This window comes from Pempheris klunzingeri, chromosome 24, assembly GCF_042242105.1.
Source record: "Pempheris klunzingeri isolate RE-2024b chromosome 24, fPemKlu1.hap1, whole genome shotgun sequence".
NCBI lineage: Eukaryota > Metazoa > Chordata > Actinopteri > Acropomatiformes > Pempheridae > Pempheris > Pempheris klunzingeri.
The window spans coordinates 7,874,805-7,891,119 of NC_092035.1; the positions used below are offsets into that span (position 1 = coordinate 7,874,805).

At 41.7% G+C, this 16,315-nt stretch overlaps 1 protein-coding gene across 1 annotated transcript in view; it reads left to right on the top strand.

The window, feature by feature from the left end:
• xirp2a (xin actin binding repeat containing 2a) overlaps positions 1–16,315 on the top strand; it is a 44,316-nt gene that overhangs the window by 16,916 nt on the left and 11,085 nt on the right. Inside the window, exons 2-7 of the mRNA XM_070855451.1 lie at positions 853–964; positions 8,893–9,050; positions 12,964–13,101; positions 15,228–15,314; positions 15,554–15,623; positions 15,969–16,072. Coding sequence (XP_070711552.1) covers positions 853–964; positions 8,893–9,050; positions 12,964–13,101; positions 15,228–15,314; positions 15,554–15,623; positions 15,969–16,072 — 669 coding nt within the window. The remainder of the gene's footprint in view (positions 1–852; positions 965–8,892; positions 9,051–12,963; positions 13,102–15,227; positions 15,315–15,553; positions 15,624–15,968; positions 16,073–16,315) is intronic.

Below are 16,315 nucleotides of genomic sequence, written 5' to 3' on the forward strand. Positions count from 1 at the left end.
TTCTGAAATTATGGTTGACACCTTCAGCAGAGAGAAGGAGACCAAGCCAGACAGATACAGGTTTGTTTATGTGTGTGTGCGCGTGCCGCATGGTTACGCCGTGTGCAGAATTATGGTGTGTTTGTTGTCACTCCATGTTGACGCCTGGCAAGTTGCTGTCGCAAAAAACGCTATTGGGAATACATTTGATTTGCAAATGAAAAAAAAACCTCCTGCACATTTGCAAAGGCACACCTACACACACACACTCACACACAGACACAGGTGTGTTTGTTCCCTGCAGGGATGATTTGCAACTGAATAGGAGTGTTGCACCAACTGACTTCTAAGTTTTGACAAAATGCTTCAAGGGAAAAACAAGCCTGTATGCACCAAGGACATGCCATTTACCAATGTTGTACCTTTTATCAATAGAAGCCTGTGAAAACACCTTTAGTTACAGCTGGAGTGACTCTATTAAAATTCAACCAAGTGCTGTTTGAACTAACTTTCCAGTCAATGCCTACTGTTCACATTGTGTTCAAGGTCGTCTCTCTTTACACTCACAGATGTGTGCGTGTGTGTGTGGGTTTGTGTGTGTACATGTGTTGTGTGTTGAAACCAGACAAAAGCAACGTTTCACTGGCATCCAGACGCTTGACTGTATCATTTTTCATGCTTAAGGCATGTGTGGTAGCATGTGCATCCTCTGTTTGTCTGTGTGTGTACATAGGTGTCTGTGTCAGTGTGTACAGAGGCCACTCGGACACAGCCAGCTGGTTTTTGATGACCCCTAGCGTCACCTCTCCAGCCCCTGTTGAAAAACGCACAGGTGTTTTCTCTGATAGCTCCCTCTTTCTTTCTCCCAACCAGGAAGTGAACACTGTCCACAACTCCCCAGCCAAGAGAGTGACGTCCAGTAATCTCCCGCAGGCAGACCGATCAACACATCACACCATGGCCTCACCTACAGACGCCACTCTGTGTGAGTATTTCTGTCTTTTCATTTAGGAATTGTATTTTCAGTTACTTTTCAGATAGCTTTGATGCAACATTTGATGTATTATAACATATGACAGGAGGCCTAGCTCTCTGATTGCATCATGGTTACACTAGTCTGTCTAGGCTGCGGGTTGGTTAATGCAATTTGGTGTCCCATTTGTTCTATGAGATAAACATTTGGCAGAATGCAGCTTTTGATTGTTCATTGCTAGATAAAGGTGCCTCCCTGGCAGCTTTTTAATGGGAAGCTGGGTGCTTGCTAGATACTGCACTTCCATTACTGTGATAGCAACGCTGTGGTGGCTACCTCCAGTTTGTTTTCCACTGGCGCTGATAGCGGTGTACACACAGATGGAACCTACAGTGCAAGGTACAGCCAATTTTTTAACTCTGCAAGGAACACAAAACTAAGCAAGTAACGGCACATTGGGCACATTGGCCTTTTCAGGTATCACAATATAATGATCATTGAGTGAGTTTTGCTTTTGTGGAAGTGAAAAAAACACCCCCAGAAAAACTTGAATTTTGTAAAACTATATCAAAAGTTTTGTCAAAATGCTCCAAAAAGTGCAGAGCAGAAAGCAGAGGACAATACACGTTGTTACCTGTCAGCCACTGCAAATGGACAAAAAGAGACAAACAGCTGGTGATTGTAGAGAATGGGAATCTAAAGTGATGGAGGTGCTGACATGCCTCAAAGTGGTAAAGGTGTTAAACACACGCATGCACGCACACATAAACTCACCCATGCATGCTCACACTTTACATATTCACACATGCAGACTGAGAGCCTCTTCATCTCCACCTCAGATCAGTCAGGCTTTCGTGTCAACCTGCGTGTCTCTAAATCTCCGTGGCGTGTTTAAAATCAGAGCTTCTAGGCGATCTTCTATGTTCCTGCTGTCCTGACTGAGCAATGGTCTTTGTCTTTGCTGACAGGTTGTCATGCAAACTCAGAATAATCTGCCAGGTCAAATGACTGACAGTGGTGTCAGGGGGGCTCCAGGAGCTGTTCTCGACAAAGCCGCAACTTTTAAATAAAGCGCGGTGGCAGAGTAACCGTGCTTTAAACAGATACAAAAGCTCACCTCTAAATCTCCATGCTGCTGCTCTTTCTAAACAAGCATCCTTGTTTACTTACTTACTCTCATATTAAACCAGAATCACCACTATGAAACTATGGTTACCTTTGTGGCACACACAATGGTGGGAGTTAAACAAGAATGCTTTTTATTTTATTATGTAAAAGTTATGTTATGCTATTTATATATTTAAATTAGGTTGTGGCTGACTAAGCTTGTCAGACACAAGCCCAGGAGAATTTTGGAATGGAAAAATGCTGCCAATTGGAACTGGATTTGCCAGGGTTTTGTTTTTTTAAATTATTCTCCTCCCAGATTTACATGCTAAATGATGATGTCTTTATAATATTATCCTCAGGAAAAACAAAGATTCCTTTCCTATCTTCTTTCAGATGTGATTCCCTAAATGGCTATTATGGGACACAAATTATCCCTAAAGACATGATTGAGTTTTGGAAATTGAAAATTAAGAATTGATCATATTGTGCATTGATTCACGGTTCACGGTCTGTGGTGAATCAACATTATGTCAATACACTGCATAGGTTTAGCCTAGTATGTGTGGAAAGTAGTTATTCTCTGAAATCTTTGACATTTAAACATAATGTTTCTCAACCTTGCAGAGTAAACAAATTCCTATAATCTGAGTGCGCCTTATCATGATTACTTTATGAATATCTTTGGTTTCACCTTGACTAATGGTGGACTAATGACACTGTTTACTCAGGCAATTTCAGAGATGTCTTTTCTGTTTATTCTGTCTGTACTTTTATGCTACATACATTTAATCTTTAAAGTGAGACTATGTACCGTTTAAAAGAACAACAAACACAATCCTTGTAAATGAAAAGTGGAATTCATGAACAATAAAACACACTCTTGCTCAACTTAATACACTTAAGGGTTTTGCTGCTTTCGTAGTGCTGACTAACTCTAAGACACACCATGAACACGTATTAAGAAACTTGCTATCTTAGCAATGTTCTTAATGTACAGTAATGCAACACAGGGACAGGTGCTGCTGTTGCAAATATTTTCTTTTATTCAGGCCAACTCAGCAATTATGTTTCAGAAAATTAGACTGGAAAAGACCACAAGAAACCTTAATAAGGTACTTATATAACATTCACAATAAAGTCACAACACTGCTGTGTTCTTTTTTAGCCTGAGAATTAAATATCCTATAACCTTGTCTACTCAAACGCAGCACCGTTCTCCAACCCTGACGAGCTGAAGATGAAATTTTTGGGGATTGAGAAAGTCTTGACATTGTGTTCTCACAGACAAATCATTAGCATTGATTAGCACATCCCTAACCCACCCAGAAAACTCTTCATTGACAACGTCTTTGAACAAATTAGAGATACTGATCTCATTCAGCACCATACTTATCAAAAGTTATGTCTGTTTAAAACTCACTTGAATGTGAACTCACTCTGGACTTCGGATTGGGGATATTCTCAGGCCCCTTCATTAGGTATTCTACAGGAGTGTGTTTATTTTCCACTTTAGAAACAGGAAATCCATGTGCAATTTCAGTGGGATTATCAGCAGAGTGCAGCTTCCCCACAAGCCTGATAACCACACTTTTCCCTCGTCGATGTGCTGCCGACAGCACCCCATGGGGTTGGCTCCCAGAGAACACCTTGTGTCTCATGTGTGAGGCTGGTAAACAGTCATGATCACAGAAAATAATGTGGAGAAAATAGAAATAAATGATTCCTTAGGGTTGTGTAAGATTCTCTTTTGTGTTGTCAAGAGGGATGTAGGTTGAAAAACAGTGAATGAAAGGCCCCAGGCAGATAAACACAAGGTCAAAAAAAGTGGACCTTTGCCATTGCTACAGGGCAATGTTCAAGATAGAAGGAAAAGGAAGAAGAAAAGGAGGAAGACGGATAGAAAGTCAGAAAAAAAAGAGTGGCAAGATGATTTCTACCTCTTTGGGGGTGTCTTGATCGTCAAAGGTTTCCTGCTCAGTTCTCTTGGGCCTCTTCACAGCAGGCACCTCACTGAATTTCCTCACTTGCATTGGTTGCAGTGCCTTACTGGCTATCTGGGGAGCTGTCTTTGAAAAGGGTTAAAAGGCATCATTGATGGCAGGCGTAAAGTGCTCAAGGGGGAGCAAAGGTTTCGCCCAGAAAGGTGCACTCCACTCCTCTTGGCAGAAAGTTTTAAATCATTCACCGTACTGAAAGAATCCAAACGTTGAACAGCTTTTACAGGCCATATTTAAGTCAAGAGGGGCATTGTGAGTATGTATCTGAGACCTATGCAGCAGCAGGTTTTTAACACACTGAACTGCTATCAAAGTGTTCCTCTGAAAACAGAATGTTTGAGAAGAAGCATTGATCTGGCAGTAGTGGTAACATATCCATTCCCTGTTGTTATAAGTGATGCTGAGCACATGAATGAATGATCAATAATGCACATAGAGAGGCAGGGCTACATCGGGAAAAGGTATATTAGCAGGACCTGTGCAAGTCAATTTCTTTACCAGCCATTTTTTTTAAAAGACTAGTTTGACATTTGGCAAAATATGGTGATTTGTTTCCCTGAGTCAGATGAGAAGATTATCTTAGCTTAGCATAAAGAGACATTTCTGTTTGTGCGCTGATTAAACAAATGAGATTTAGATGTCTTGTTAGGTGTATTTTAGGTTAGGTCTGCATCATATCTTTGTGTTTTGTGGTTAACAAACTCACTTTCCCCAGTGTTTGTTTGTTTGTATGTTGTCTATGAAGCAGCGTGTATGAAATCTGTCTTTACTGTGCATGCTGAGTCATGAAATGCCATGATATTTACCATGCTATTTACAGGCTGTGATTTTAAATGCAAAATGTCTCCGTGCTCTCGGCTGCGTAAATGAAGGATGTGCTAAGTGTCTGTTTTCCAGCTCACAGTGTGGAGCGTCTGTGTCCATAAGACTACTGTGACATAAGGCTAAGGGCATGTTGGGTACCTTGATACTCGATACTAAAAAAAGCCAACCCACATCCACCTACCCTCTCCCACAAGTCCATCCTATTTTTTACCAAGGGGGACTTCTAAAATAAAATCAGCTGTCACTGGATGCCTGGGCCTCACTGAGCTGTGGTGTACACTGCTGGAGCTGGTCTCCAAGCCCCACTGTCTGCCTCTGCCCAGGATTTGCTTTCTGTGTTGGGTTGGCAACTAAACCCAATTCATTTTCTGGAGATCCAAGGCCGTTTTTCTGTTCTGTTGGATTCTATTGTTGTTTGGCGTACAGAGCAACACCGAAAGAAGGTAAGCGATGTATGTAGACTATCAGCATGTCAAGGCTGACTCTTGTATCAACATAAGCCCCACTGTCAGCACAGCTCTTTTAAAGTGATTTTCCACGGACGCATAAGTGGAAGGAGACTGATTGGAAAAGGTAGATGGCATTTTAGCCTATAATGAATTGGTTTGATGTGCCTCGGCTGCGCAGACATGAACCATCTTGTGTAAAATGAGAAATGAGATGACGTGAAGCTGTGTTGTGTTGGAACATCAGGTGCTGGAGCGTCATAAAGAATGAGACGTGATACGAGAGTGCGTTTCAGTGATTCCACCAGGATTTGTGCTTTGTCATAAAACATGCATGGGCCCTTCCTGTTTCCTTCCACCAGATATAACCAGCAGCAATCTGATCCGGAATATTCTGAAAGCATAGCAAATCGGAGACAAAGTGCTTAGTCTAGCATAAAGGAAGCACCGGAGGGCAATGCAGTCTCCATGTAAAGAAGTTATTTTGATAGATTTGACAGCTCAATTATTGTGCCTGTTTTGCTTTCGTCTGTAAGGAAAAAATCGCCCTCCATGGCTGACATTTCAATTAGTGTAGCTCGATTTGGCTCTTCTGTCAAACCTCGCCAGCCAAAAGCTTTGGTCAGTAAGTAATGAACAGAAAATTGGGTTGCTTAAGGCTTCTGTTATGGGGAGAGGGCAAAGAAAGGGGTGACACCTCTGTGATTAGCGGACGGCCTCTGCTTGACACAGATCTATGGGCTTTGATTTAGCTTTGAGCTACGCAGCCGTGCTGCCTTCTCTTGCAACCTTACACTCTGAAATGACTCTCTTGTTCTTTTTTCTCTCTCTTTCCTGGTCACAATCTCCTCTATCGTCTCTTGGCCTAACAACCCACGCTGTCCTTCACCTCCTCACTTCTGGGTAGCTATTGGTGCAGCACCTCGTCCCTGATCGCTTTAACGCAGGCACCATTGAGGAGGCGGTAACAGTCAGGTCAATGGCCCTCAGCTCCATTTGATATAGGCACTGAGTTGTGCACACTGGCAGCAGCATGGCCTCCCCCAATGACTTTTCCCGGCCTCTCTCACTTTCATTACCGCCGCCTGGTGCCATCACATGTGCCACTGCTGTGGCACTGAAGGGATAAGAAGCTAATAAAAGTAGACAATAATAGTCTGCTGCTACATATGCCTCTAAGCAGTCTGATATTCTTTCCATCAAAAGCAGAAATGACACAGGTTATAAGTTTACGCTGAGATAAAGGTTTTTTTCCCCCCCGATATCAACATCTCACTGTAAACAGAGGCTTGGCCTGCATTATGTTCAGGCATCTTAAGCAATGAAACAGTGTTTGAGCGCTATTATTAATGCTAATTAAACACCCGTTGGTGCCAGTACTAATTAGTGGCGGCACAGGGAGATGGTGAAACGAATTTCAAATCTTTGAGAATATTCTATCTCATTAGAAGTCTTTCAATTCTGCCTCTACTTTGTTTTCTTTCTTTCCTTTTATTCCTCTCTTACACACACTCCCACCCCATAAATCTCCCTGTCACAGGGGAACATGACGCTGCAGACAGAGCCGGTTTATAAAAAGGCAGGGTTTATTTTTTTCTCCAGTCAGCCTCCCCCTCTCTCCACCTCCCGGGAGCCCTGGTTACCTCACTTCCATGCTATGGCAGCTTTGCATACGACATACCCTTCTCAGAGGCCAGAGATATCCAAAGCGTCGTTGTCATCGCTCAAAAGCATCAAAACCCCCATGTCTCTGCCTCTCCAGCTCCGGACTGTGACGTGAACATTTATCTCGGATGATAAATGAGGGCATTACCCTTGTGTTTCTGTCATCAAGCTGGTATTAGGTTACGCCGCAGCCTCAGGTGTAGGATTTCTAACCCATATTTATAGGATGTTGGGGGTAAAAACCCTGTTTATTTTCAGATGCTGCTGTCTCGGGCAGGCTATTTCTCTCCCTGACGGGTTATTGGTTACACTAGCATGCCGGACGTAGCAGAAAGCTAAAATTGGCGATATGAGGACAGCATGCACTAGTCACATGGCATCTGTATGAAGGCCCACTAACACCAGAAAGTGGCATTGTTTCAAAATATTTGGCTATTGAAGCTCGGTGGCTGAGGGACTATTTGCTGGGCTAGTTGGTGAACAACCACAGCCAGGGAGCAAGCCACCAACACACTATCTACCCAGGAACATGGTAGTGCTAGTTATTTTTCTGCAACTGTTTGTGTATCATGATGATACTCCTGTCTCATAACTGTCTACATAAGCCTTTATTGTTTTGTGGAGCAGCTGATAAAATCAGATCATGCAACGAAGCTAATACGCTACTATTTCGGACCCTCTGGCTCTCTGTTACCTCAAAGGTCAGCACTGTCAAGAGGTGTGTAGCAGGAGGAGCACATCCCAAGGTGCATTTCAGAAAGAAGCATCCAATCACCCAGATAAGACTGTGTTACCTGCGATACTAAAGATTACACTATGAAGAAAATCAACATTTGTGCAGATTTATTTCAATCACATGAACAAATCACCCATTCAGTCTGCATGAATGCAGTAGGAAACTTTCACTGTTTTCAAAACCAGTGTCACCAGACATTTAGACTGGATTTATGTGAGAAAGCATGTAGTTTTATCTACCAGATACAAATACCAAACCAGTGGGTGATACATTTCTTCATTTTGATGATATGGACACCAGGCGTGGGCTTTATGAAGCCAGAGTAGTCATAAATATACTAGAAGTGGCCTGAGAGAAGCGTTGAGGTAGCTTACTTTGCACAGCCAAGCATGCACAGTATGCCCTACATCACTAAGCACTGAATCTGTTGCTAATCTCAATACTACCACTGCACCAAGGGGACCTTCACCAGATCCATATGCATTTAAGAGCCAGCTGCTGTCAGACCTTTCAAATGTACATCAATCAGTTTTGAAGTAGAGCTCATCTTGACCTCTGCTTTGAGCCAGCATGCATCCATGTGGAGAAAATATGTAGGTGCCTAGTGTGAAAACACCACAAACTGTCAAAAGGTCACAGCATGAGCACATAATGAGAGAGAATAATTTCTATTTAGGGTCCTCTTTCATCCCACGGTGTTGTTGCCTGGAGATAGAGAACATACGAAGAGCTAAAGGTCCAGTGTGGGCGTATGCTGAGCCTTAATGGAGCTCTCTCTGTTGCCTAATGATGCTTTGTAGCACAGAAAAGTCAAATGTAGAATCAGTGGTCTTCTCTAATTGGCTATCCACAGGGATGTGCTGAGCAATGTGAAGTATCATAAACTAGGGTTTTGTGATTGATGAGTATTCCACTTCGGTTTCGTGTCAATATTTGGTACAGATTGTTTACCTCTGGCCAAACCTAGGTTCAAATATACATGTACAATCTAAAACTATTATGATTACTATGAGTTATGAACACAAAAAGATAAAAAAGTAAAGTTTATTGTATATATTTTAGCCCCAAAAGACCTCCATTTTGTCTGTGTATACATATATATGGGTATGTAGATATATATGTTTAATGTGTTTGTGTGTGTTTGTGTGTGTGTGTGTGTAGCTGCAGGCAGTGCAGGTAAATCCAGGTCAGGACATCCAAAGGACAGGGCCCCGAGCATCGAGGACCAGGAGGGCGAGCCGGTGTCAGTGAAAGAGCGCCTGGCAATGTATCAGGCCGCCGTGTCCAAGAAAGAGACGAGCAGTTCCTCCTCTGCTGCGGTAAGACGATACTTCCACACGGATGTAAGGAGAGATGTCAGCCAGGATACGCAGGCAGCCACGGAGACGGCAGACTGTCACAGACTGAGAAATGTCTGCATTCCATTTTTAAATTGACACTATGACGTTGCTGATGTTTATGACCAAATTTCTCCCACTTAATTCTCCCTAAGGTATAAATCTGCCGTCGCTGAGCACTGCCCTGCTTGTGGGCTACTTTGGTGAACAGGAAAAGGGGGGATGGGTGCCACAGGGCTCTGCTGGGGCAGTGGGATTATTTGTCAAAGTGTCATAAAGCTAGGTATAGGATGGGAAAACCTTTAGAGTATGAATGGAGTCAGGAGGAATCATCAGTCATTTCACACAGGGCTGCTGTTGCAGCATTGCATCATTAATTTCTCAGCATATCCTGATTTCATCAATTGGAGCCATTTCAGTAAACCTGCGGCATGCTGAAGGTTTTCCCACTGATGGATACTAATAATAACTTTTACTCAAGTACTGTACTTCAGTACATTCAATATAGATCACTTTATCAGTATATTTCACTTGAGTGTTTCTGTTTCATGCTACTTTATACAAACATCTGGTATTTTACCCCTTAATTTTCAATCTAGATGATATGTCAGTCTGAAAGAAGGAAAGTGGATTTGTTCCATGCACTGAAAGATATACAAAATAATTTCATTTTGTACTTTAGATTAAATTATGCAGTATTTTGTTTAGTTAAGTGAAAACCTGTCGTTTACATATGAAACGCTTATGCGTTAAGCCCTTCATCTGGATAAGCTGTGGGTGTTATTCTAATATTGAATGGTCATGGTCAATGTGAAAATATTGCTCTGGCCTAATGAGTATACATATAGACAACACACAGACACACACACGCACACATAGTAAATCTGGTTACAAAGAGGCAGTGCAAAAACCCACCAATCAGAACATCAGAGTCATTTTAACTGCGTGTGTAGACAAAAAAAACATGTGTTTTGGGGAAAAATTCAAATGAAGCCACACAGCGAGCACATCGGCAGGCCTTCACACATGATTCATCCTTTGATTAAAAGTAAAAAAACATTTCTGAAGATAACCAAGTCATTACCAAGGACCAAAAAGCCTCAGTGGCTTTGAAGAGCCTGCATGCGCTTTAAAAACCCAATAATTCAAATGTGCAAGCAGTTAGTCAGCCAAGGCTGGTGCAGTAAGTCAGCTCAATATTTGAAATAAAGCTCCTGGAAAATGTCTGTTCATCCCTACAGCTGCAGCACATAACAACTTAATGGAAATATCACTTACGAGCATGAGGATGTTATTGTAGACTGAAAGGTTTTGTGCAGGTAAATATCTGAAACTTTCACATTTGGTCTCATGTAAGATGTATTTTAAGGCGTTCCTGTTCAGAGCTGCAGAATACAGGAGGAGGGAATTTCTACAAATATCCGCTGCACCTGATTTATCACCGCTGACTCACCACTGTGACAGACTAAGCTGTCGGAGGTGTAACATTAGAGGAAAAAACAGATGTTTGTGGCGCTGTTTTATCAGGCTCACGTGGAGGGAGAGAGACTGTAGCCACGTCCAAGCAGGGAGGGGAAGAGAAAGGAATCAAGATGCATAAGAAAGTTACTTTACCAGAGCTCTCCACTCAAACGAGCAGCAGCAACCTGCTATTTTTCAACCTTTTGTGTTCCTGACAGCAGCTCCAGCCTAGTGTGATATGACTGAAGCAACCAGCAACAGGTACTCATTAAGTAGGCTGTTAAATTATCTTTTTATCTTAGAAATAATTCAATCAAATGAGGAAAAATAAATGTGTACCAAAAAAATCTCTCATGCAAATGGCTGCTTCAGTTAAATGCAGTAATCCAGCTTCATGTCCAGTTCTTGACTCTGTTGGCTGGATAAATGATTAATGTCCTGCAGGTCGTTCATGAGGCCATGCTGTGGTGTGTCTACAGAGGCCGACCTGCCACCTTCTGGAGTCTTTGTACATGACCAGACAGAAGTGCTCCAGGCTTACTGGATGTGATAAGGCTCAGGAGGCTGGCTGATCATAATACTGGTACATTTCATTAAAAAATAATAATAGATAATCTTGAGAAAGAGACTTAAAATAATCAAAAACTGATTAACAGTAATGATAGTAATAACTGAGTGTTGTTCTCTACTGTGCAGCACTGCTTAATTTCTGTAGTATGAGTGGGGTTTTTCAGTGAGTGCATTAACTGTTCGCTGGTCACAGGTCTGCATAGTGACAAACCACTTGAGGCCGAGCTTTACAGCCATTTCAGAGCAGATGAGAGGTGTTGTTACCATGAAACAGAGTGCTTTTTTAGCTGGGTGTCACAGTAAAGCGCTGACTCAAGTGGCTTGTTGCTTTGTCTAAATGGCCATAACACACAATTATCCTTCAGATAACAACCATGGGACAAACTCAATAAACCCTTCATACTCTTCTATCGATAGTTTGATAATACTGATAGATTAGCATAACCGTCCCCAAACAGCAGCCTCAAACGGGGCTCACTGGCTGCACTTCACTTCAGTGATTGCCTGTGTGGCAACCGCCTCAACCTCATGTGTTGGCTACTGACAGCTGAATGTGGATGTTTGCGTGTGTCTGTCTCTGTGTGTGTGGAGCGGGGGGGGGGAGTTGCCACAGAGAATCAGCACAGGAATCTTGTTTTTCCTCTGTACCTCTGCAGCTGTTGTCTGCATGTCCACGCACAAGTGACAAGGCGTTAAGAGCTAGCAGAGCTCTTGATGGACACCATTCAGTCCAGTTATTAATTACTATACCAACACACGCTGCATTCACCTGCGCAACTGCATGCTCATCTGCATTTTCGTCATTTTAAATGAGAGAGAGCTGTTTTCATGTCATAGCAATGGAGCTATTATACTGTGAAGTAGTAAATTATTGATAACATGGAGCCCTGCCATAAAATGTCACTGGCCTAAACTCTTCTACAATAACGTGCAAAAGGCATTCAGCCCTCCATTTGCATTAAAAGGGAAAGGTGACGGATACACTCACACACACATCAACACACACACGCATCAATAGCTTCAAGCGTGGAAACTCTCATATACAGTATATTGCCATATATGCCGCAGCTCACATATAAATGTTTTATTAGGAAAGTAATTGACAAACTCAAAAATAGATTATTGTATCATATAATCTGATGCATTCTTGCCCATCTCTCATAGGGTGAGGACTGCCTTCTCCATGCTGATATAGAAAGTTTTCCTCTCTCCTCCTCCTCTTCTTTTTTTTGTTTTAAGGAATAATTCTGTAGTTCAATAAAATGTATTGAAAAGCTTTTTTTTGTTCCATTACTGTAAACTGGCTAATCTCAGAGGCTACATCTTCTATTGACGTCTCGCTCCTTGTTTCAGAATAAATGCAGAAAACGTAAATCCATTAAAATTGGGTGGCTGCCATTTTTGCTTTCTCAGAAATTTCTGCCAGAAATAAAGACTAAAAATGATTCAGTTACTTTAATGTAGGTTTTTTGCCTTTTCAGCTGGTTGTATCACTCAGATGGAGCTTTGTCCTGTTTGCATTTGATTTACAGCTTGTCTCCCAGTATTGTTAAAGGTATTGGCTACAGTGCATGACCTTACCTTCTTGTCTCCAAAGTTATTTTTTTTAATTACAGCATTCATTGTATGCTTAAAAGAACACTGATGGCTCTAAAACCATTAGCATACTGCCTTTTTATTCACTTTTATATTAGCATAAGTGAAAGTACAAGACACTCACGGTCAAAGAGAGCAGAGACTGGTTCACCAAGGTCAAATCCAACCTCTAAATCTCACAAAAACTGTTTACAGTGTGTTTCATTTAAAATGTATTGAAATTAAATTAAAAAGAAATTATTCTATGCTGTCTGTTTTCTGCTGATAGATGATGGATGAGTCGGAGGCTTGCTCGCTGCCTGGTGGCCTGGCCAGTGTGAAGAGACAGTTTGAGAACCAGGAGTTTTCCTCGTCGTCCTCTCAGTCCACCGTCACCCAGTATCACTTTGAGCAGAGATCTGTCCAGGTGAGAATGTAATCATCAGTGCTCAACCACTTTCTGCTAAAAACCCTTCTGCAATGATGGTGCATATTTCTATACCACAAGGCAGATGAATGCATGTGATGGCAGCTGGAAGGGGCTGTGGCTTTTCTATATTTTCATGAAATGTTAAAGGAATAGTTTGTTAGTTTAACCCTCACCCCATTTTGGGTTTTTAAGTGTTCTTGCCAAGAGTTAGACCATAAATAAGGCATCGCGATTCTGTGGAAGCTAAGCTAAGATCTCTGCTATGTTCCAATTAGGCTATTAGACAAAGTGATGTTTTCAAAGACCTGCAGGTTACAGTACGAACATCGTTAACCGTATTTCAAACCTTTTAGATAAACCTGATGGATGATATTTCACCCAGCACATTTTTTTGGTCTCAATATGATGATGATTTCTTACTCTACAGTTTCATCCAGAAATACAACTTTAATGTAGGTTTCTTCCAAAGGTCAGATCAACAAATATAAACTCATTCATGCAGTGAAGAGCCAGGAGACAGCTAGTTTAAAGACTGTAAGCAAGGGGAAATAGCACGTGTGGCTCTGTTCAAAGGTAAAAAACAAACAAAAATAAAACAGGAAGTCTAAAGCTCATTAATTAACACATCATATCTTGTTTGTTCAATCCATATAAAACCTGAAATGTAAAAATGTCATGCTGTGTTTTAATAGACAGTTGTGTGCTGGAACTATTTCTCCGGGGCACAGTGACGGTACTGCAGCTATAGGAGGTTTTAGAAGGTGGATTTTTTTAAAATTGCTAGTTAGTTGTTGCTCCTGCATCCAGTGTTGAGTTAAGCTAATTTTCTGTTAACTCCAGCTTCATGCTTGTGCACAGACATGTGAGTAGTACCAAACACTTAACTCTCACAAGGAAAGCGAATGAATGTATTCCCCAAAATGTCAGACCATTCCTTTAAGAGGAAGAGTCTATTATAGGCATTTTCAAGCTCATAGAAATCTACAGACACAGTCAACAGCTTTCTCATAAAGCCACAGTATGGAAAAAACCTGAGGCTAGATTATGTATGTGATAATATTATCAGCACTGAATATGCAAGGGCTCCACATGAATGTCAATGAATTGTCAGAGATCGTGAGGATAGTAGACGAAAGGGGCATTTTTCTTCCTATTTAAAGTCAATAGAACTTGGACTTACTTTGAGTAAAGTGAGAAACATTTCGCTAAATGATCTACATTCTACTGTAGCTCTTTATTGGAAAAAATTGGCTTCTATGGCTATTAGGTCAAATCAGAGAGGGCACCTTGAACCTTGTTCGTCTCTGTGACTGTCATCCAGTGCGTGAGGAAAATGCCTGAACACGTTAGCAGCCTGGGACAGGGCCAGATCTCAGTGAAGTAAGGTCATGTCCGCCCCTCCATTCATTCTCCCCATCTGCTCATTCAGGCGGGAAGCAGAGTGGATTCATTGAGCACACAAGGACCTTGCTGAATGCTAAATTTTACATAGCGGTTCGTGAGGGGAGTGCCTGTTTGATCGAGTTGTCTCTGCTATTGCTTCTGTGCTGCAACAGCGAACCACTTTCCACTCAAGTTTTCGTCACAGGTGTAATATCCACGCTCTGTTTTAAATCTGGTTATACATCAGGAAAGATGTTATTATTCTGACATAAGTGGTTTCAGAAGTACCAAGCATCCCCACCCTCCATGTATCTTTCATGTTAACAGCAGAAGATACGAGCTCAAGTATAATATTCCTCTTTCATCTCGTTCAAATTGCATGAATCTCACTGGAGGAAATGGCTGATGCAGTTTTGTACAGTTTTTGCAATCTATTGCTTTTTCTCTCCAGCACTGAAATCCTCCTTTAGCGAAAGTTTAACTTAGTAGTTCCCCAGGAAGCAGCTCTGTAATGGGAAAACACTTGTAACCGGCCACAGAGGGATTTTATTAAGCTCTACAACATAAAGATTACTTACTGTTCTGCTGTCTCTTACAGCGCACAGTCTTGAGGAGATAAAACCGCGGCATGTGTGTGTCTGTCTTTGTATGTGCAGCTCTGTATGTGCGCTCTGTGTGTGTGTGCATGTGTTGTCGATGTAAGAGGAAATTACTCATTCTCATTTCTCTGTGTTTGACAGGAGATGTCAAGCTCCTCAGAGGTGACAGTGAAAAGCAGTGCCAGAGAGGTCGTCCCCACCACAACCCTCTTTCACAATCAACAAGAGGTACTGACTGTTACACTCACCATTTGTCACCAGCTGTATGGGAGCATATTACCACTGACAGGCTGCTTATAAACCCAGTCTGAGTTCTTTGGTTATTTCAGAAGTTTCTGTTGCACTTTTTGTGCCCTATATAGAAAATTAGCCTCATGCTAAGCCTTTAACTTCTCACTGATTGAAAACAGTTGGAAGCTGCAGTGGAGCTGCCACTAGACTAATGATTTGCCACCATCTTTTCACAGGTGATCCATGATGAAAGAGTCCACCATAACAATGTGGCCGCCAGTTATGGGAACCATTACAATGAAACAGGTTATTCTGCTCATGCCTTTTATATTGTAATTTGCACGTTTTTATCACAGCACTGCTTGTGTCCTGTATATTAATGATTGTTCCCACTCCTGCTGAATAAGGGATGAGCTATGAAAATGACTGCAGATGATTTTCTATTCAGTGCATAGCAGCAAATCTAATCAGGGCAAAGTCAGGAAGGTAAAATATTGGAAAGTGGAAATTGGGCAATCACCGCTGCATGGTTTCAGAAAATGAAAACTACTCAGGTTTTTAATGAAATGATTTATTTCTCTTTCCAATCCCCCTGAGCTCCCACACTGCGAATGACTTAATGAGGCAGCCTTCTTCTTGTGTCTAATTCAGTTATGCTCGTCGGAGGAGAGGACCTACCAAAGGTTTCCACTCTGGCTTTGAAGCAGCAGTATGAAAAAACGATTGAGGAAGCTGCACCAGCCAAGGAAATTAAGGTAATGATGCTGTCTGTTTATCTAAATAGATGATAGTTTGGGTTTTATATGAAGTATCAGTATGAAGATGAGGTTCCATCATGAAATCATCAAAAGGAAATTGTGCATGCCATGAGCTGATAAAGAATAAATTGGATTGGATGAAAGACCTCATGTTATTACACAGCCAATGTCTAAAACTTTTTTTCAGTGTTAGAAGGAATCCCCAGACTAAAACAAGAACTCACATTACTGTCTGTAGTT